The sequence below is a fragment of the Stegastes partitus genome, unplaced genomic scaffold (genome assembly GCF_000690725.1).
Source record: "Stegastes partitus isolate 25-593 unplaced genomic scaffold, Stegastes_partitus-1.0.2 Scaffold456, whole genome shotgun sequence".
NCBI classification, from domain to species: domain Eukaryota; kingdom Metazoa; phylum Chordata; class Actinopteri; family Pomacentridae; genus Stegastes; species Stegastes partitus.
In genome coordinates, this window is record NW_007578187.1 from 270,079 (window position 1) to 290,880 (window position 20,802).

Sequence of the window (20,802 nt, forward strand, 5' to 3'; positions counted from 1 at the left end):
TATGACCCTCACAAAAACAATACTAATGACATCAAGACAAATGGAACTATATATTGAGAAAGACAGTGTTAACAAAACAATATATATTTATATTTGATACATTTAATGTTCCTTGAAGTAACCACTGTTTGACTTGATGCCAGTGTTGCTTACTCTTGGTGATCTCTTCAGCTTCATGAGGTTGTGCCCTCAACTGAACCTTGTCAAGAGTGAACAAGTGGAATTTCTTTCCTTCTTACTGTGTTTGACGACATCAGTTGTGTTGTCCTGAGGTAATAGCAGGTCCACAAATGAAAACTAACAAGTGTCTCTTGACATATGAGACACAGAGTGTTATCTATGGTTTGTGCTTGGTGGGATCATCATTTGGTTTTCAGCAGGACGATGAGCCAAAACACACATCCAGGCTCTGCAAGGACTATTTGATCAAGAAGCAGAGCGGCGTATCGCATGACCTGGCCCCCACAATCACCTGATCTAACATTGTTAAGGGCTAGTTGGACGGCAGAGTGAGTGGAAAAGCAGCCAACAGATGCTCAGTGTGTGTGGGAACTCCTTGAAGACCGCTGGAAAAGCTCCAGGTGACGACTCCATCGAGGTGGCTGAGAGGATGCCAAGAGCAGGCAAAGATGCTGTCAAAGCAAAAGGTGGTTACTTGTAAATGTAAAATTTAATACATAAATTGGCTCATTTAAGTGTTTTTTTGCTTACTACATGAACCCACATGTGTGATTTTAAAGTTTTGCTGTATGTATCAGACCATATTTTCTCTTATCCACACACTTCTGACACGACCAGTTTCTCTCTTGCTTGTGCACCTCATCACTTAGTCAGTATGTTAATTAGTCCGAGTTCTAGTTCCAGCCTGTACAGCTATTGGCACTGTGGGTGTTACTGGGATAATTAAGCTCTGGCTGCAGTTTAATGATACTCTGCTTCACTCCACATGCTTGATTTGGTTATGTTGTTTTAGTTTCTTTTTTATGTTTTGCCTTGCACTTTTCGACACCCACTCTCGTATTACTCATTCATGCATCCACCACGGACTTTACTGACTTCTGCAAGCCCTTAGAGACTTTGAGAAGAACTTAAAAATATATTAAACCGTCATGCTTAAAAAATGGTTAAATGTAGCCAGTTGGGCGCAAATACTTTTCGATCTGTTCAATGAGGGGCAAATTTTCAAAGATTGAGTAAGGTACAACTCAACAGGTTTACAGAACAAAAGTGTTTCCTCAGCTGAGACTCTGTATCACTCATAGAGAATGTTCAGGAAATGATTTGGTACAAAGGAGACGCTTCTTCCAGCCGATACAAATCAGAAACCCTGAACTGTTCTGGACCAGATTAGCTCAACAGCATCAGTTACCATGGTGATCAGGCAGGTTAAAAGAGAGCAACCTTCATGATAGTGAAAAGTCTGACTTTAGGCTCAGCATACTTGCTAACCACTAATCTCATGCACATTACACATTACATGACAGTTTCATCCAGATAAAATGTTATGTTCAAATACACAGAACTTTATTCTCTGGTCATAGTCTAATCTGTTTTTATTTTTTATTTTTTAGAGCACTTACAGGGCAAAAGGCATTGTGCCAAAATGTTTTCCAGTTTACACATTAAGCTGAAGACAGCCACAGACCATAAGATGCACTGGAAATATGATTAGTGCATATTTTAGGAGAAAAATATTGACAGATGAGACTGAAATTAGCATATTGTTGGTGTATGATTCATGCATGAGGTTGTTTCATCACTTATTCACTTACAGTACTTTTTTTTTCTCTTCTTTTTTTATTGAACATATTTTCTAGAGGGCAGCACGGTGTTGCAGTGGTCAGTGCTGTCACCTCACAGCTTGAAGGTCCTGTCAACAGAGAATTTAGAAGCTGAATTCATCCAGAGTTCACGCGTCTGTTTTGGGAATGTTTACATATTAGTGCATATTTAACTAAAAAAACATCTCATTTGGATATTTAACATAGCATTAAAGGAAATGAATGCAATTTTTTCCTATTCTAGTTTTGTTGCAAAAGTAAATCTACACCACATATAGTTATATTATTTGAATTTTCAGATCATAGATCCATCCATCCATTATCTATACACCACTTAATCCTCACTCCGGGATATAAACCCATAGCATATAATATATCATAGCATAGCATAGTATAGCTTATATAATATATCATATCATATTGAATTATGTCATGGCATATTGTAGCATAGCATATAGCATATATCCTAGCATAGCACAGCATAGCATATAGCATCATATCATCACATACATCATATCATTACCTATTTGTTTTACCTTAACTTGAAAATCAAACCCTATACATCTTATGCAATTTGATATCATGTATATCAGATATATCAGGTCATAAAGTATATCACAAGACAGCATAGAATACATTATCATAATCTCATCACATCATATCATTTTTATCATACTATATATATATGATATATATAAATTCATAGCATATGATATTTCACATCATAGCATAGAATAGTATATACAATCTTGCATATCATATTACATTGAATTTCCCTTCTGGGGTGAATAAAGTATTTTTCATTTTCATTTTCATTCATTTTCATATCCTGTGTCATATACCACATATATTTCACACTGTGTATTTTAAATTTATATCTCATAGCATAGCATAGTAACCTATACCTTATATAATGCATCATATCATACTGTAGCATAGCATATAGCATAGCATAGCATACAGCATCTTATCATTACATATATCATATCATTACCTATTTGTTTCACCTTTACTTGAAAATCATAACATATACATCACATGCCATTTGATATCATATATAATAAAATATAGAATAGCAAAGCATAGCATGTACCAACATATCTCATATATCATGTCATGTACATATCTCACCTCATCTCATGTGCTTTTCACTTTTCCTTTTTGACTTATCATAATTAAATAACAACAAATACACTTTGCATATCATTATTTGTGTGTGTGTGTGTGTGTGTGTAGGTGTTGTGCACCTTAACGTATGGGCTACTGTGTCTTTAAAGGGGTGGTGGTTCACGTAGAGGTGGCAGATAGGTTTAATATAGTCGTTAGGAGCACATCGTACATCCCGGAGCCTCTCTGCCTTTCATTTCCATCCACCGTTGTCTTCAAAAAAAAAAAAAGAAACGAAAAAAACAGAAGAAGAATCTTTGTCCAGCGCGTCTCCAGCAGCTGTGGACATCGTGCCCCGGAGCGATGGGAGGTACAGCCGCCGCAGATTTTTATTTCCCTGTCGTGAGCACATCATCATTAATTTCCGACACAGCGTCTGATCAGCATATTCATCATGTTTTCTCCCGTGACAGAGGCCGAGACGCGCCAGAAACTGCTGCGCAATGTGAAAAAGGAGGTTGGTTGCGTTTTGATCTTATTTTTTTTCATCCCTGTTTATTTCCACCGGTGCTGTCAGCTGAGACACTGTGTATGTATGGATATGAGTGTGTGTGTGTGTGTGTGTGGACATCGTTCATCGACTACGCCACCAGGCCTGTTTATGAGCAATCTGACGGTTTATTTCATATAAATTAGACAGGGAGTGTGTTTACTGAGGTTGCCGGTGTGTTTGTGGCTGATGCTGCTGCTGCTGCTTCACTGGCGTAAGATGACGATGATGGTGATGATAATGATGACGATAATACTGATGAGGGTTTATTTTTTTCCTCCTTTTCTTCACATCCACACATGCAAGAAGCCAGATTCCTTCATTTCTACCAATGCAAATGTGCTTAAATCTCACTCTAGCTCTGCAGAAATGCTGATTAAACAAACACACCAGCTTCTTATTCCAAAAAGGTGTGACCTTGCCATCTGGTTTCATTTTTGTAGCAACAGTTACAGGGGGGAGAATTAAAAGTCCAATTCTGCAGGCGTGTTTGTATTGTGGATGCATTTGGACGTGGATCTGTGTGGACATGGCAGCCAGCAGAGCACAGCATCCCTCCAAACTGCTCAGTGGATCCATGATTCCCCAGGGAAAGAAAACAGGATGTTTTATTCATTGCTAAGAAAGCTGGGCACTTCCAGACTTATTGTGTTCATGCTCCCCCTCACCTGTGACTCATTGCCTCTCAAAAAAAAAAAAAACATGGCTCTTGTAGTTGAGATCTTGCACCAAGGAGGGGCTTTGCTGCCATATATATTTATATATAATCCATGATGTTGCTGAAATAATAGATATTTGGCATTAATGTGTAGTTCAGGTTGGTCTAGATTCATTTTTCTCCTCCGTTGCAACTGTAGCTACGTAAATGATAATGAACCAGATCTGAATTGTGAATATTTAACTGCATCTTACTATGTAACAGGATCTTTTAATTTCTGAATAAAGCACAAAGCATCACATTAAATGTAATAATTTTATTGGTAAATGTTGAATTGCTTATCAGCACACACACACAAATACTCGACCGGTGCAGTTAAACAAAATTAGTTTTAAATTTGTATTGAAAGTTTGCTTCAGTTTTGTGTTTTGACTGAAGATAATGACAGCTTGTTAAAAAAGCTGACATTTGGCGAACAACGACAATTTTTTTCGTGTCAGTTTGCCAGTCATGGGGAGTGTTATTTACCCTGAGAACACACTTGTTTATTGTTTTCTGTGGCTCCAGAAGAGCTTTGTCAAGTCTGACAAAATAACACCCAGTGTTGTCATCAGGCTTTACCCGGGTTTGGTTGGGAGATTATGAATTTATGAAAGAAAGGCTGCTTTATGAACAGAGTGCTAAGATGTTGGTTTTTTTGCCCGACAGGAGGGATCTTCTGCTGAAATGTTTGCTTTATTGGAAATATACAATGCAGTGTTTTTGGAGCTTTAGCCCCACAAGGGATCTAAAATCAGGATATTTTGGCTTCTGTTGCTTTGATTGTAACCATATTTTGCAATCAGACTTACTAATAAATAGTTGGAGTGTCCATTTAGGGATGCAAGAAGGAGACATTTCAGATAGTGCTTGCTTATGCATTTCCTTTGTGACATCCCAGAAGATCAATAGACGTCAAGAATCAAACTCGTCTGGAATAACTAAGTGAAAAAAGGGCTTGAGTGTTATTTCTGTTTCCTTCTTTCCGTGCTCAAATTGAAGTTATGAGATGGAGAGCAGATAAAGGGATTTAGAAGACCAGATATTGCAATCTAGAGTTTGTGGTGCCGCTTGAAGGCATGCGGGTGCACGCCAGATGTGATGGGCAGCCAAAGAAGTTACAAAGACTGAAGAAACACAGGAGGAGGCTGCAGTGTTTGTGAAGTCATGGTGTGAGCCTTTTGAGATTTGTGCATGAAACCACTAAAGGTCCAGATGAAGGATTTTGAACTTGGCGTCTCAGGTGGTTTAGAACCTTTATCATTACCAACTGGGATACCTGCAGAACCCACAGCTGTACTTTTTGTCACATGACTTTGTTTAACATTTCGTCTGCTTAATATCAGTGTCTTTGGATCGTGTTTTAATTAGCGCTGTTTAAAAACAATGTATTTGGGGTAAAAAGCACCCAATGTTGAACATGAGTTGAGTTCATATTTGAAGGGAGAAAGAGATTTTCTCATGTGCTCCACATACACGACATCATAATTAAATGACAATCAATGTTTAATGTTTTATGATGCAAGATAAGATTTAAAGTGTGATTGACGTGCAGTCAGAGCATCATGAGGACATGATGTGAGTNGACTTTGTTTTTTCCTTCAGTCTATCTTTGGAGCCATCTTGTTGCTGCAGTTAAATTTATCCAGCCCAACATGACTCTGAAAATCTTTTATATGCATCCGATCATCAAAGAGATGCAACATTATGACAAAGAAACCCAAAGATGTATGGGTTTTTTGTTTTTTCCATCTCCAAGGGTTTAGACACATCTGTTCATTCAATGTTTTTTTTCTTATTCAGTGTAAAACTGACGGTTTGTGCTCAGTGACTGTGCAGGTGGACCCAAACGAAAAGGGAGACGGGTTAAAGGAAACAGGATTTATTAGGGAAGGTGGTGGAGTGATGGGCATCAGGAGGCAGAAACAAAGTCCGGTGAAGGGGTGCCGGTCGTGGGGAACAACCCGGTGGTGGGATCTGGTGCAGGGATGTCAGTCTTGGAGAGGGAGGAGTGGAGTCTTCGGTGTCGTGATCCGAGGAAGGGGGGTCCCGAGGGTGGTGCACGAAGAGCCGGTGCCTGAGAGTGCCTTGGTCCGTGGGGTTTTCCCCGGTGCAGAGAGGGAGCCGTGACGAGGGAAACCGGGGTGGTGCGCAGGGGTCCGGTGCTCTCGTGAAGGATCTCCCGGTGAAGGTGTCCGTGGTCGTGCATTCCCGTGGGTGACAATCGCTGGAGTGCTTGGAGGTGTGCCGAGTGCTGGAGCCGAGGAGGAGAACTGGAAACAGGCAGAGAAACACATACCATAAACTCGAAGCTAGAGAACATCAAGAATGCTCAGCGAGGTGTAGCAGCTCGCGGCCTGACTGTACCCCGAGGTAGGAATCACAATCCTCTGGCGTCGGTCTTCTGTGAGACGCCAGTATTGAAGCAGGGCACAGCTGATGAGCCACAGCTGCCAGTGTGCACGTGTCTCTCCTGATCGGCTCCGCCCAGCCTGCAGTGAACAGAGACACACCCACCAAAACACTAAGACAAAATCCCAAAAACACAGTGAACACAGTCTGACCCTCACAGTACCCCGTCCCCCCCTCAACGGACGCCTTCTGGCGTCCAACCGGGCTCGCGTGGATCCTCCTGATAGAGAGACCTCAGGAGCGTGGGGTCCAGGACAAGCAGGGCGATCAGCACTGAGCCGGGAGGGCGGAGGGGGAAAGGCCGGAGGGCTAAGAGCACTGGAGGACAGCAGCAGAACCATCAGGAGGCCGGCGACAGACTAGATGGAGACCCTCTGGCGGTTGGGCTGGAGCCCGAAGACGAAGGCGTGATCCCTCGGGAGGCCGGACTGTAGCCCGGAGACGAAGAAGGCGGGATCCATCGGTAGGCCGGACTCGGGCCGGGAGACGGCGACGGCGGATCCTCTCTGGAGCAGGGGAGGCCAAAACAGGCCAAGGCTCAGGAAGGAGAGGCTGGGGCAGTCTCCCTGCCAGCGGGACTGTCATCCATCCATGGCAGGTCCCAGCATCCCGAGCCAGCAGAGACGGTGTTTACCCGCTCGAGGACAGCCACGGTGGCGGCGTCGACCCGCCCAGGGATGGCCAGGATGGAGGACCAGTGTGGTGGGCGCGGCGGGACCTCGGGAACGCTCGGCGGCGGGACCTCGGGAACGCTCTGGCGGCTGAGCTGGAGCCCGGAGACGCTCGGCGGCGGGACCAGTGTGGAGGAACGCTGGGGGGCGGGACCCGAGGCCCAGTGTGGCGGACCGCTCGGCGGCGNTAAATGACAATCAATGTTTAATGTTTTATGATGCAAGATAAGATTTAAAGTGTGATTGACGTGCAGTCAGAGCATCATGAGGACATGATGTGAGTACAAAAACATGAATGTCACTATTTCAGAGGGAATGAGAAGGTTGGGTTTGCAAGGAGAAAGATTTGAGGAGGTTTACTCTGTTTGTCAGAGCTCCAAGGTGTGTTTGGCTGTAACAAATCCAGATAATATAGTTTTGGATGGCATGAGTGTTGATTTTTAAGCCAAGCAATCAAGACTGAGCAGATTTGGTGTTGCAGAAAGTATAATACATGAATATTGGCGGGCTGCAAGGTGGAACAGTGGTTAGCACCGTTGCCTCACAGCAAGAAGGTAGCTGGTTGGCATCTTTCTGCATGGAGTTCTCTCCGGGTTCTCCGGCTCCTCCCACAGGTCCATCCACAATCCCTCAACATGTTTTTGGACCGTGTGGGAGGAAGCCGGAGAACCTGGAGAGAACCCACGCTGCACGGGGAGAACATGGAGACAGAAAGCTCCCGGGTGTCCTCACCGGGATGCGAACTGGTGACCTTCTTGCTGCGAGGCAACAGTGCTAACCACCGCTCCACCTTGCAGCCCAGTCCAAAAACATGCTGGGATTAACTGGTGATTCTAAATTGTCTGTAGGTGTGAATGTGAGTGTGCTTGGTTGTCTGTCTCTAAGTGTAGCCCTGCGATAGACTGGTGACCTGTCCAGGGTGTCCCTGCCAGCTAGAATAGGCTCCAGCCCCCCATGACCCTAGTGAGGATTAAGCGGTGTATAGATAATGGATGGATGGATGGATATAACCCAAATTATGTTTCGTGAAATTACTGAAAATAAAAAGATACCAGAATCAACGGAAGGTAAATCCATACTACTGTGGATTGTAACTACAAAAAAAACTACAGTTAGTGTAATCAAATTAACTGTAAATTTATAAAATGCAATTTGTTCCCCAGAAAACATTCATTACCTAACATGTAATATTTTGAGCAGAAATAAGTTAACAGTGGTTTATTTATTAGTTCTTCTGTAGTAAATATGTTGGATTGGCTGAAAACCAAGTTAATGAGGACACTATTTTTACACTCTATTTAGGATCCAAGCTCATTATTCTATGCATGTGTTTACACATGTATCATGCTGTAAACTGTGCCTGTATATCCACATACTGTATATTTATTATGGGATTGATTGCGCTGCTGCTTCACTGTTGCCTCCTATAATGCACTCGCTCATCGCTTACTCTGGCACTTCTTGTTTTGTCTTTGTCACCTTATGCAACGCTGTCAGACTGATTACGGCTCGTCTCACTGCGTACTTCTCTCTTTTAGGTGAAACAAATTATGGAGGAGGCAGTAACGAGGAAGTTTGTGCACGCAGACAGCAGCCACATTATATCCTTCTGTGGTAACTGTTTTTTTTTCTTTTCTGCTGCCTGCTTCTCTTGCATTTCACACTAGAAGTCATCATTCTTGGTTGGGCTCTTCTACAACATAGATGGCACGAAGAATGTCAGCTGTAATGTTTAGCCAAAGAGTAGCAACATGGGCTGCACAACACAAAGTAAATAAGAGAGTTTGAGCAATTTTGACTAAAAGATGACGTCCTTTAGTGTCTTATTTAAGATATGTGCACCAAAGAATATTCAGTGTTAAATAGCATGAATAACTGTATTGCTCACAACCATATTTACATATCCATAGAATGATGGCTGACATCACTTGGTGTCAAGCCTCGTCACCTCCCACGAGTTCAGCCTCTCGGAGCCAAACGGTCCCACGCAGTCTGTTCAGGCCGTTTAAATCCCAATGATTTATTTTCATTAGTCATGTCTATTTATATTTATCAAGGTGGACGGATGGACAGATATGCATTAAAGTAGACTAACACCCTCCAAAGGTGTTGATACTGACCAGGAGTGAGGCGTACGTGATTCACATCCCTCATATCCTAGCAACCGTAGACAGGGTTGAGTTCAGTCTGTTTCTACTTGTGCCACCTGTGCTTGCCTTTCACCTGTATTAAGGCTTGAGGCTCTCACACAGAGGAAATTATGTTGTTCTCATAAGAGAACAACAAAATTTGGGGGGCAAATAACAACATTCCACCTCAAGGAGACAAAAAATATGTGTTTAATTCAATTGAAATGAAAGATATCTAGACTAAATATTGACTGATACTCTGTTTGTTTGTGTGTAGCTGTGGTGGAGGCCTGTGTGCTTCATGGCCTGAAACGGCGTATTGCAGGCCTGCTGTGCAGTAATAAGGTTGCTGCACTCTTTATGAAGGTGGCAAAAAGCTTTACGCCTGCTGAGGAGCTCTGCCACAAGGTCCAGGAGCTGGAACAGCTTATCGAAAACAGGTAAAATGTTAACCAGACAAATCATCATGCTTCCTCTTTGCATATCCTTTGGCTGTTTTTTTCCTTTATGTGCTATATTCCACCCTAATAAATCGCTAACCTGTTTCTTTCTGACAACCTGCACAGGCATCTCATGAGTCAGGTTTTCTTTTTCTGTTCTCTAGCAAGCAGAACAATTCCTCGCTGAGCAATGACCGCAGTCGGCAGTCCAAGTTGGCCAACCTTCCTCCGCAGGCACTGAAACACTTGTGGATCCGAACTGCTCTGATGGAGAAGCTGCTGGACAAGATCGTCCTGTACCTGGTAGAAAACAGCAGGTATCCGTACATATTATATTTAATGCATTTGTAATTGTCAGGCTTTAGAATAGTTTGTCATTCAGTCAGTATCATAATGTTGCCCTAACCCTCTGCACTGTAGATATTTTCCTTCTTGCATTTGTAATTTGTTTTCATGCTCGTCTCCTCCCTGCTCAACACAACACAGTGATATTTAACTTTTTTGATAAAATAGCACATTTTGAAGCTTAGATGTGGTTCAGTTTTCTAACAGAACACCACATCCCAAATGTTCAAGACCATCAGAAATTTGAAAAGCTGACAACTCTCTCTGTTTTTACTCGTTAATATATTGTCTAAATTTTGTGATTTTTACAAAGATGACATGCCTTTTAAACCCACCGATAGGTTTCGAGGAACAGATGGTTAAAGCTGCAGTAGGCAGAAATCTGGAAAGGCAAAGAAAAAGGCCAGAATTTAAAGTATTCAGCCCTCCTCCTCCTCCAGCTCTCCCCTCATCTACCAGACAAGCAAAAAACAAAACAAAACTGCGAAACCAAATGTTCACATTTAGTTTGAAAAGGACTCAGATGGTGCTTGAATGAGTGAAAGTCTTGTATTTAACTCACAACATTGTACTCCCACTTACTACCTGTCGTGGTATCGTACCTGATGAGGGTTAAGACCTGTGATCGGCTACATTTAATATAAACCTTGAAATCAGAACCAAGAGGAGTTACAGAGGTCGGATCACTTCAATTATAATATGCTGAACGGTTACTATGAAAAGACTTCACTGACTTTAGAAACAGCTGCTTCTTTGTCTTGTTTCTGTGACCTCAATAGTGTTCTTTTATTTTTTTTTTTACTTTTTCACAAATAATTTTTCTGTCTTCCTTTGCCCACATGTACATCGACATCCTGTATGATGTGTCTGCATTACAGAACCTTTTGACAGCTTTGAAATGAAAAGAAAAACTCGAGCCTTCACTCGTAAACGTTGACGCTAACACCATCTTATTTCCTGCACATTTACCTTTTGAATTATTTCTGTTTTCTTCAGTGCGTTCTATGAGAAAGAAGCCATGCTGATGGATCCTGTGGATGGACCAATTCTTGCATCTCTACTGGGTATTTTACTTTTCACTGTACTAACTTTAAGATTGTATAATAAATGATGCAGAGCTTCATTTAAAACCCATTACTTTTGTTCTACAGTCGGCCCCTGTGCTCTGGAGTACACCAAAGTTAAGACCGCAGACCATTTCTGGACGGATCCGTCTGCCGATGAGCTGGTGCAGCGGCATCGTATCCACAGTGGCCACTGTCGGCAGGACTCTCCCTCTAGAAGGCCTGCTCTGGTTAGACAGTCGAGGAATTGATGCTTTTCTTGTAAAACACACGAGTGCACTGCACGTGTTTAATACTTCTGATGTCGTTTTTAACTCAAACCAGATCCAGAAGAGGCAGTCCAGCGGCAGCATGGATGATCGCCCTCTCATGTGGGTGAGAGATTATGTTGAATCACTCCACCAGAACTCCAGAGCCACGCTGCTGTTTGGAAAGAACAACGTCCTGGTGCAGCCGGTATGTGTTTGTCTTTGGTTTGTAATACATTATTACAATCATAATCAACAGAGGGAATATTAAGGGAAGCTTGTTTGAGGGAGAGTGGTAAGAAGAAAGGCTGGGGGACTCACCATGTATGTGAATGAGAGATGCTGTGATGCTGGACACATTAAAGAGCAGCGCTGCATGAAGGATGTTGAACTGCTGGTGGTTGGTTTGCAGCTGTTTTACCTGCAGAGGGAGTTTTCACTCATCCTGGCGATTGCAGTTTACATCCCCTCCTCGGCTGATGCTGCTGCAGCCTGTGAGCTCATCCATAGTTCAGTGTCCCAGCTGCTAACATCACACCCTCAGTCTCTGATCGTCATCTCAGGAGACTTTAATCATGCATCGCTCTCTACCATCTCCCCACATTCAGCTAGTATGTGGACTGACTTGGACCTGCTGTGTGCGGATATTGGGGATGCATATTACTTAGTTATTGCTATTTTCTTGTACTTTCTTTCTATGTTTTATATGCTGCTGTTTACAATAATTTCCCAGATCAGGGATAAATAAAGTATATTCTATTCTATTCTATTCTATTTAGGAAACTTATTCAGTTAACCCTCTGATCTGAACTTTAAATGCCGCCAGCAGTTTGAAAGCCTACCGTCTTTAAGTAAATGACTAAAATTACACCATTTATCAGAGGAAGACTCTTCAGACTTGAACTAATCATGTGTGATATATCAGGAAAATGAAACAAATCTAAGCTTAAGATTTTTCGATTTTTAATCCATATCAATTTATTTTGTGTGTCTCATTTAAAATTTTGCCAAAAATAAACCCTTTGGACTAACTAGATTCTATCAAAAACTAAAAATTCTGAAATCCTTGGTGCAAGTGAAAAGCTATGAGTGACTCAAGTGTAACCAGCAGTCAGGGAACAAAAAAATCAGCTGAACTGCAGGCTGTGTTCATGCAGAGCAGATGGAAAACTAAAAAAATGTATGTTATTAGTAAAATACCCATAGTGTGTAGAGCCACTGTGTTCTGATAAGACCTATTGACACTTGAAAAAATGTCGTACATACTGATTCCAGGTTTTTGCAATTTGTGGCATTAAAACTCTGTTTTATTGCACAGAAGATATTTTGAGTTCTGGCCAGTTCTGCTATCTCCGGCACTGTGGGCTCATTTATACTGCAGTAACAATGAGCCCACACTAAGTAAAAATGTGACAGAAGCAAAATATTAAAAATAAAACACCCAAAAACTGCCTGGAGTTCAGAGGATTAATTGATTTATATTTAACTGGCCTGAATAGCACTGCCTGAAAACACGTTGTGATTTGTTCGCGTTCGCTCGCGTCCGCAGAGAGACGACATGGAGGCCATCCCGGGCTACCTTTCTCTGCATCAGACTGCAGATCTGATGACTCTAAAATGGACGCCCAATCAGCTGATGAACGGCAACGTCGGGGAGCTGGACTCTGAAAAAAGGTCAGACTGTTCAATCTGTTAGAAGTAAAATGTTGTTTTTACGCAGATGACTCATATCCAGTCGTCTTTCCTTCAGTGTTTACTGGGATTATGCGATGACGATTCGCTTGGAGGAGATCGTGTATCTTCACTGTCATCAGCAAGGTATAGTTACGTAAACACCAAATAACTTTTCCTCGAGTTCACTCAATTAGCGAGTTATTTCTGTCGTCCTGATGGTGTTGATTTCTCCAGTGAACAGCGGTGGGACAGTAGTTTTGGTGAGCCAGGATGGGATCCAAAGACCTCCTTTGCATTTCCCCAAAGGAGGTCACCTGCTGCAGTTTCTCACCTGCCTGGAGACCGGCCTGCTGCCTCACGGACAGCTGGACCCTCCACTGTGGAATCAGAGAGGAAAGGTCAGCACGGAAAGAGAGAATAATAACACACCTCTAGCCCCTTCATTTTCCAGCATCAAGTGTAACGATTAGCGTATCGTCTTTCCACTCACAGGGAAAAGTGTTCCCCAAACTGCGAAAGCGGAGTCCACACGGCTCGTGCGATTCCGTATCAGATAAGGAAGATGATGAAGCGACCGATTATGTGTTTCGGATCCTCTTTCCTGGCAATCAGATGGAGTTCAGTGAGTGTCTTTAATCTTCCTATTATCCCTCGCTGAGATAACACAATAAAGAATCATCAGAGCTCAGCTTAATCAGCTCTTTCCTTTGGCGTGTATTCAGTGTGCTTCTTTGTAATTAATTTCTCGCTTAAGTTAAACTGTTGTAATAATTTGCCTACTTAGCGTCTGTGTGTCCATTTCACATTGTAGTCTCGTCGACAATCGGGAGCCTTTGCATGGATTTAAAGTAATTTGTCTGCTGCTTCTCCACCTCCATCCTCCCTCTTGGTTTGTTTTTCTCATGTTTTTTTTTCTTTTTTTAGTAAACCTGAGCTTTAATGTGCACATTTGTTGGAACTGCATCTGATTTTACTCGCTTATCATGCTGATAGTAGCAATCGTAACAATAAGGGGCTGCTCTGCTGTGCAGTGGCCCTGGAGCTGATGGATCAGGGTGTCAACATGTGGCAACCGACCCCCAGAAAGTCCTCCTGCTCCTCCTGCTCACAGAATGGCTCGTCTGACGGCTCTCTGCCTAATGGCTGCAATCAGGAGAGGTAAGTGTTTTCTAACTACAGGCTCAGATCTCCTTGCAGATTACCCCACTTGACTAAATTTGCCGTTTTCCGACTTCACCAGGGCTCCGTTGAAGCTGCTTTGCGACACCATGAAATACCAGATCATCTCCCGTGCGTTCTATGGATGTGAGTATGAACAGCTGTGCTTCACTTCTTCATGATTTGGGAGAGTTTATTCTGATGAATCATTCATTCCAGTCGTCCCACACTGAATCTTATCTTTCCTCTCTAGGGCTTGCGTACTGCCGTCATCTGTCCACAGTCCGTACACACCTCTCCGCATTGGTCAACACCACTATAGTTGACCCCGATGCACCAGGCGATGCCCGAGGAGGCCTCTCTGTTGAGGTCTGGGGTAGTTTCCTCAAGGACAGCTCTGTAAGATTCACACGTGTTTTGTATTGCACTGTATTGTGAAATTATTCTTTTAAAGAGTTTGTTGTCTCAGTTTGACTTTGTTTTTCAGGCCTATGAGGAAAAGGAGATACACAGGCTTGTGTATTTTGGTGGTGTAGCTCCGTCACTACGCAAAGAAGTCTGGCCCTTCCTGTTGGGACATTACCAGTTCACCATGACGGAGAAGTGCCGGCTGGAGGTATTTCTCATGTGATATGTAAAGATGCACCTGCACCCCGGGTGGCGTTCTAGTCTTTTTGTTTACGGGAGGTTTCTGTTTCAGATCGACGAGCAGGTGCGGACCATGTACGAGCAGACCATGAAGGAGTGGCAGGGTTGCGAGGCCATTGTCCGACAGAGGGAGAGAGAGAAACACGCTGAGGCCCTCGCCAGATGTTCATCCGGGGCCAGTGTGGAGAGAGGACCAGTGCAGCGGGACTCCACCATCAGTACAGATGCAAGTTTGAACTTTCTGCTTAAAAATGCACCACGTTGTGTAACCATTATCACAACAGACAAAGCATATGTCTCGTGTTAACTCTTTGAACTCGGTTTCTGGGAATTTGTAGTTGCGTCTGTCACATTTTTACTCCTCTGTGCTCCTCTATGGAAACAGCATCACAAAGTTTAAATGCCATGAAATATACAAAACAACAACAAAACTAAATTAAATTTCTTTAAATATTCATTTTCCCCAATGAAACCATACGTCACACATGATTGGTTCATGAGCTGATTTTTTGTGTGTTTTTTTTACAATAGTTTTTTAGGATAATTGGTGTAATTTCAAGTTTTTTAGGTTGTTGTTGTTCAGTGGATTTTGAGGTTTAGCAGGTTAGGGGAAAAACTTGGCTAACAGTTCTGTTTTGGTCTTTATCCCTCTCTAGTCGTCTCTAAGTAGCAGCTCAGATCAACAGAATGCGACCTCACAGAGTGATTCCAGCTGCAGCGCACAGGTAGTTTCACATCAGCACAAACATCACAAACATGATCTCTACCTATCTAAACATCACACCAGTGTTGTCTTTCATGTTATAAGCTCTTATTATAACTTGCATACTATGCTTACTGTGATGTCGTCATTTTCCTAAGCATACCATCACTTTTAAGATTGATTTCCAACCTTTAATTAAAATTGAATTGAAATCAACTCCATTATCTGGCAGTTTGTGGCTAAAACAGTGATTTCAGAAAATTAAACAGAAGAGGAATTACAAGTACATGGGTTCAACACATAAAGGCTAATGTGACTTTGTTGGCTGTTTTACTGGATCATTTACAGTCGTGACTCGATAATCCGACCCTTAAAAATCCAAAACCTTGCTATCCGACAGGTTTTTAGGAAAAACAAAGAGAACCCATAGAAAATAGCCTTAACATACCGACAGCCTTAGATTCCGACTCTGACATGACATTTTATGTCACCAATCAGGATAACGACGTATTATCTGACTGAACAATCCGACAGATTGGCTACGTTCAGACTGCAGGACTTAATGCTCAATTTGGATTTTTTTGTGAAATCTGATTTTTTTGTGAGTTTGTTCACATTTCCAATTAAATACGACTTGTATGTGATCTGCTGTGTGAACTTCATACGACCCAAAAGTGTCCCACAGAAGAGGACAACAACGTCACACACAGCGAATGTGCTCAGTGTTTATGGAAGTAAATGTGGATGGTGGCAGAATGGTGGAAACAGAACTGTGACCGCTAACTAAACTGGCATCAGCAGCCAAATACTGCCTGTGCGTTCCGACCACTTCCACCCCGTCAGAGCGCTCCCTAGGGGTGGAAGTGTCCCCCCGACCACGCCAAATATTCTGATATTCATCATTAATTGAGTCTAGAAAGTGCTATTGGGACCAGCCCTACTAGTTATCATAACAACTATAAACAATGAATATTAACAACAAATTTCCGTCCTTGTATCTCCACCTCCGTCTTGACAATCCGACAGCCTTGCTATCCGACATAAAAGAAGGTTTTACATTTAGTGTCGGATTATGGAGTCACGACTGTTTTTTCAAATGTTGAATTGAGGTATAGATCGAGGTAGCGCTGCCATTGCACATCTATGGTCATAAATCAAAGATTGTTTTGACCTGCTAATGGCTCCACATTAATCCTCTCCAGCCTGCTGGTCCCTGTACTGGGACCAGCTGCATCTGTTGTTAGAAAACAGCTGCTGCCAGTTTGAGCATGTTGCTGCATAACATTTATTATAGAGTTGCGATTTTTTCATATGTTCAACAACATCATCGTCTACCTACTTCTTAAAGTGTCGTCATTCCCCTTTTTACTTTTAAATACTGATAAAGCAGAAGTAAAAATTCTATTTTTTTTGTGTGTTTTTCAAATGCTGCTCACACCTGGTGATGGAGACTCAGTGCTTTAGTTGATCCTATAATTCTCCCAGGTGTCTCTGATCAACAGAGCTCAAGGTTGCTTATTTTGGCCTCGCATTTGTGGAGGTTTTACTGATGGAATTTGTTTGGTTTGTTTTCAGGCACAATTTTCAAAATCCCAGGCCTTAAGGGTTTAAAAGAGGACTGAGTGATTACAGTTTACTCTGAGGGGGACATGAATGCCGGCACCAGATTTTATGGCAATCTATCCTTTTCCGTTTTATTAGAAACAACAAATACAAATGTCAAACTAACAAAGAAAAGTCAGGAAATCACCAAAGATTCTTCATTGAGGACACAAGAAAGTCATTACCAAATCTTGTGGCAGTTAATGTAGAACTGTATATGTTTAGACGTTATGCTGGATGAGTAAAAAGATTGATCTGCTGTTGGTGCTCGGTAGAAATCCTGCACAACAGCAAGCAACAGTTGTTGAAATATTTCAGCCTTATATCTTATATCAGCAGTAATGTAAATGTATATTAATATTTAATATTAAAGGCATTCTTTATTAATAGTTATTAAATCAATTACACTTTATAGATCAGCTGTAAGTCTTTAATAAGACCGACCGTGTGTAAAAAATCCCTTTGACTGGTTGGACCTCATGCTTATATTCTGGAAAGGGCTACGATAATCAGGATTTATAGTTTATCAATGGATTAGCAACAGTCAAAAGAGAGGTGGTCAAAGGGATTTTACCGCAACCCATAACTTATTAATGGTTTCCAACTGATCTATAATGCATTAAGTAATGATTTATTAGCTAATAATAAAGCCATTAGTGCAACTTTAAGAGCAGTACTAACACCACAACGTATTGCATGTTCTCAACTTTCCGTTTCCTACCAGGTGTTTGAGTCTGTTGAAGCATCGGATCAGCCTGAGTCAGAGTCCAGAGCTGAACAGGGAGAGACACAGCACAGCGATCCGGTGAAGCCCATCCCCAGTGAGACCACAGACAGTCAGCAACTTCCCACCTGCAACTCCTCCTCCTCCTCCCCAGATCCATCAAATCAACGTCCAGGTACAGACAACAGCCCGCCTGTGACTGAATCAGCTGTTGGATCTACGACTGCTCTGCAGACAGCAGAAACATCAGAAGTCTTGAGTGAGGAAACTACAGCAGCATCACAGCCAGTAAAGGATCAGCTCACAACATGTGAGTCAGGAGGGGAGGATGTGAAGGCTGCAGAAGACAAGCCTGAGCCGCAAAAGACGGAGACGGTTTCAGAAAGTGGGGAGACCGAAGAGCCTGGGATCAGTACGTCAAAAGAGGAATCTGAAGCTGAGCAAAAGGCTGAGGTAGAAGAAGAAGATGCATTAACGAATGAGGTTTTAACAGCAGTAGACACAAACATGAATGTGAAATCTGCTCCTGAGAAGACCAACGTTCTAACGCTAGAAACAGAGATTCACAACGAGTATTTCCAGGCTCCTCCGCTCGGCCAGACATTGACTCTTCAGCCACACCAGAGCAAAGATCTGGAAGTGGAGCCATCTTGTCCACCAACAGCAGAAAAAGATAGTAATTCACCAAGTGAGATTTCTAAACCTCCTGAAGCAGTGTCTGAAAAAATCCCACCGATCAAGGCCGGCACCGCGGAGCCAGAAACAAAGGACGTCGAGGCAACCGTTTGTGACTTTGCTGAAACCAAAAAAGCTGCAGAGATTCCATTTGAGAAACCTGGTTCGAATTCTCCAGTCAGACAGGTACTGAACGCTCTTCAGTCAGCGTCAAGAGGGAGCCTTTCATTATCGTCTCGGCAGTCTCCCGACACAGCGGATTCAGACGACTCTCCTTCTGCCTTGGAAATGGAGGACATTCCTGCAGGGATAACGTGCGTGAACTCGGAGGATATTAAGGCCAGGCCTCTGGTAGGCCTCGCCGCACCTCCTGCCTGCCTGGCGCGAAGAGAGAAGATGGCTTCTGAGGAGCTTGTCCTAGAACACCATCTGGACACAGCTTGTAACACCAGTCCTGAGGGCACAGATCTGGGCCTTTCTGAGGAGGAGCCTGAGATGGAGAATGTGCTCACTGAGCCGGAGTCTGCAGACGCCGGAGGAGACGCCAAATATGACGAATCTTCAGGGGAGCAAACCTATTCTGTAAGCACACCGATCCAAAAGCAGTCTTTATTTGAATCCTAAACTTATACTAACTGTTGTTGTTTTTTTCTCTGTAGCAAGAAACACTGGACATGTACTTGATCAACTTGCACCGCATCGACAAAGACGTCAGACGCTGTGATAGGACGTATTGGTACTTCACTCCTGACAACCTGGAGAAACTACGCAACATCATGTGCAGGTAAAGGAGCCACCACGCTGACCTTGGACAAGTTGAAACGAGAAAAAAAAGTTTAAAATGTGGTTGTCTTTGCAGTTACGTGTGGCAGCATCTGGACACGGGTTACGTCCAGGGCATGTGCGACCTGCTGGCCCCCCTGCTGGTTATTCTGGACGATGGTCAGTGAACCTTTTTTTAACTGTGAACTTTAGCAACGTTAGCTTTGCGTAAGTGCACATCAGTAGCTAAATGAATGACTTGTTCTCTTCCCAGAGGTTATGGCATTTAGCTGCTTCACTGAGCTGATGAAGAGGATGAACCAGAATTTTCCTCACGGGGGTGCCATGGACTCTCACTTTGCCAATATGCGTTCTCTTATTCAGGTATGACTGCATGCTTTGGCACACATGTGACACGTTGATTAACGCTTTTCTAACACGACCTTTGACTTTCAGTGTAATTTTGCTGAATGAATAAGCTACTAATGAAATAGTTGCTGATATTTAAAAGCAGGTACGGTGGAAGAAAATAGGTCATTACTCAGTGTTTCGGAGGAAAGATGAAAAATGGTGTCATGTTTCTATGCAAAAAAAGTATAAAAAAGTAGAATAGCAGGGCATTATATTACAGTGTACATACTTTATTCTTAGGATATAATCAAAATCATTACAATTATAATACTATGTTACGATTAGGCACCTACATCTATCTGTTAATATTTATCTATATGACGTTGTCCCCTTTGGATCACCATGTAAACCTGACATGACACTTCTCTGTTTAAACATTTACCAAGATTTGCAGCTATTTTGGTTGCCGAGACTAGTTTTATGCAATCCTGAGTGGCATCCAGACCTGACCCGTTGCATAATTTCTTACCAAACAGGCCCCATATGTTGAGGAAGGGGCCTAGTGAAGTCATGTTGACATTGTGTGTCGTGGACAAGAGGGGAGCAGTGATGCGGCCTCCCTCCTCTCATAATTTCCACACCAGAGGATCCCCCAGAGACCTCAACTACCATGAACGTGTTGGATAGAAATCTACATAATAGTGTAATAATGTAGGAATGGGTAATAGATCACAAGTATTATAGTAGTATCACAATTTAATGAGTGCAAGAGAAGCAGGTGTTAGTGATGGTAATTGGGTAGATATGTAACAAAACATGGAGCAGCAAAACAGGTTTTCATGCATTTCTGGACACGTGCATGTAGATTTTTGTAGCCTCGGCACCAGCTGTCTGGTTTAAACTGTGATGAATTAAGAATGGATTAGGGATGTTAAAAGTTGATGTATTACTCTTGTAGGTGGATCAGTATGACACGAATAAATCCCTGAAGTTCAGGTGTAGCTGTCTGCTGGAGGCACGCTTACAGATGAAGTGCATGTCTGAAATTACAAAGTGTAATA

General features: G+C 42.6%; 1 protein-coding gene across 1 annotated transcript in view; it reads left to right on the forward strand.

The window, feature by feature from the left end:
* Positions 1-3,342: 3,342 nt before the first annotated feature.
* The window catches only part of sgsm1b (small G protein signaling modulator 1b), a 25,124-nt gene continuing 7,664 nt past the window's right edge, over positions 3,343-20,802 (forward strand). Inside the window, exons 1-21 of the mRNA XM_008286480.1 lie at positions 3,343-3,405; positions 8,757-8,832; positions 9,625-9,787; positions 9,952-10,104; positions 11,129-11,196; positions 11,284-11,426; positions 11,521-11,652; positions 12,994-13,118; positions 13,195-13,262; positions 13,353-13,516; positions 13,611-13,740; positions 14,150-14,276; positions 14,359-14,423; positions 14,530-14,675; positions 14,764-14,892; positions 14,977-15,150; positions 15,581-15,649; positions 17,954-19,210; positions 19,288-19,412; positions 19,488-19,570; positions 19,665-19,774. Of these exons, the coding sequence (XP_008284702.1) occupies positions 3,343-3,405; positions 8,757-8,832; positions 9,625-9,787; positions 9,952-10,104; positions 11,129-11,196; positions 11,284-11,426; positions 11,521-11,652; positions 12,994-13,118; positions 13,195-13,262; positions 13,353-13,516; positions 13,611-13,740; positions 14,150-14,276; positions 14,359-14,423; positions 14,530-14,675; positions 14,764-14,892; positions 14,977-15,150; positions 15,581-15,649; positions 17,954-19,210; positions 19,288-19,412; positions 19,488-19,570; positions 19,665-19,774 (3,570 nt within the window). The remainder of the gene's footprint in view (positions 3,406-8,756; positions 8,833-9,624; positions 9,788-9,951; positions 10,105-11,128; positions 11,197-11,283; positions 11,427-11,520; positions 11,653-12,993; positions 13,119-13,194; positions 13,263-13,352; positions 13,517-13,610; positions 13,741-14,149; positions 14,277-14,358; positions 14,424-14,529; positions 14,676-14,763; positions 14,893-14,976; positions 15,151-15,580; positions 15,650-17,953; positions 19,211-19,287; positions 19,413-19,487; positions 19,571-19,664; positions 19,775-20,802) is intronic.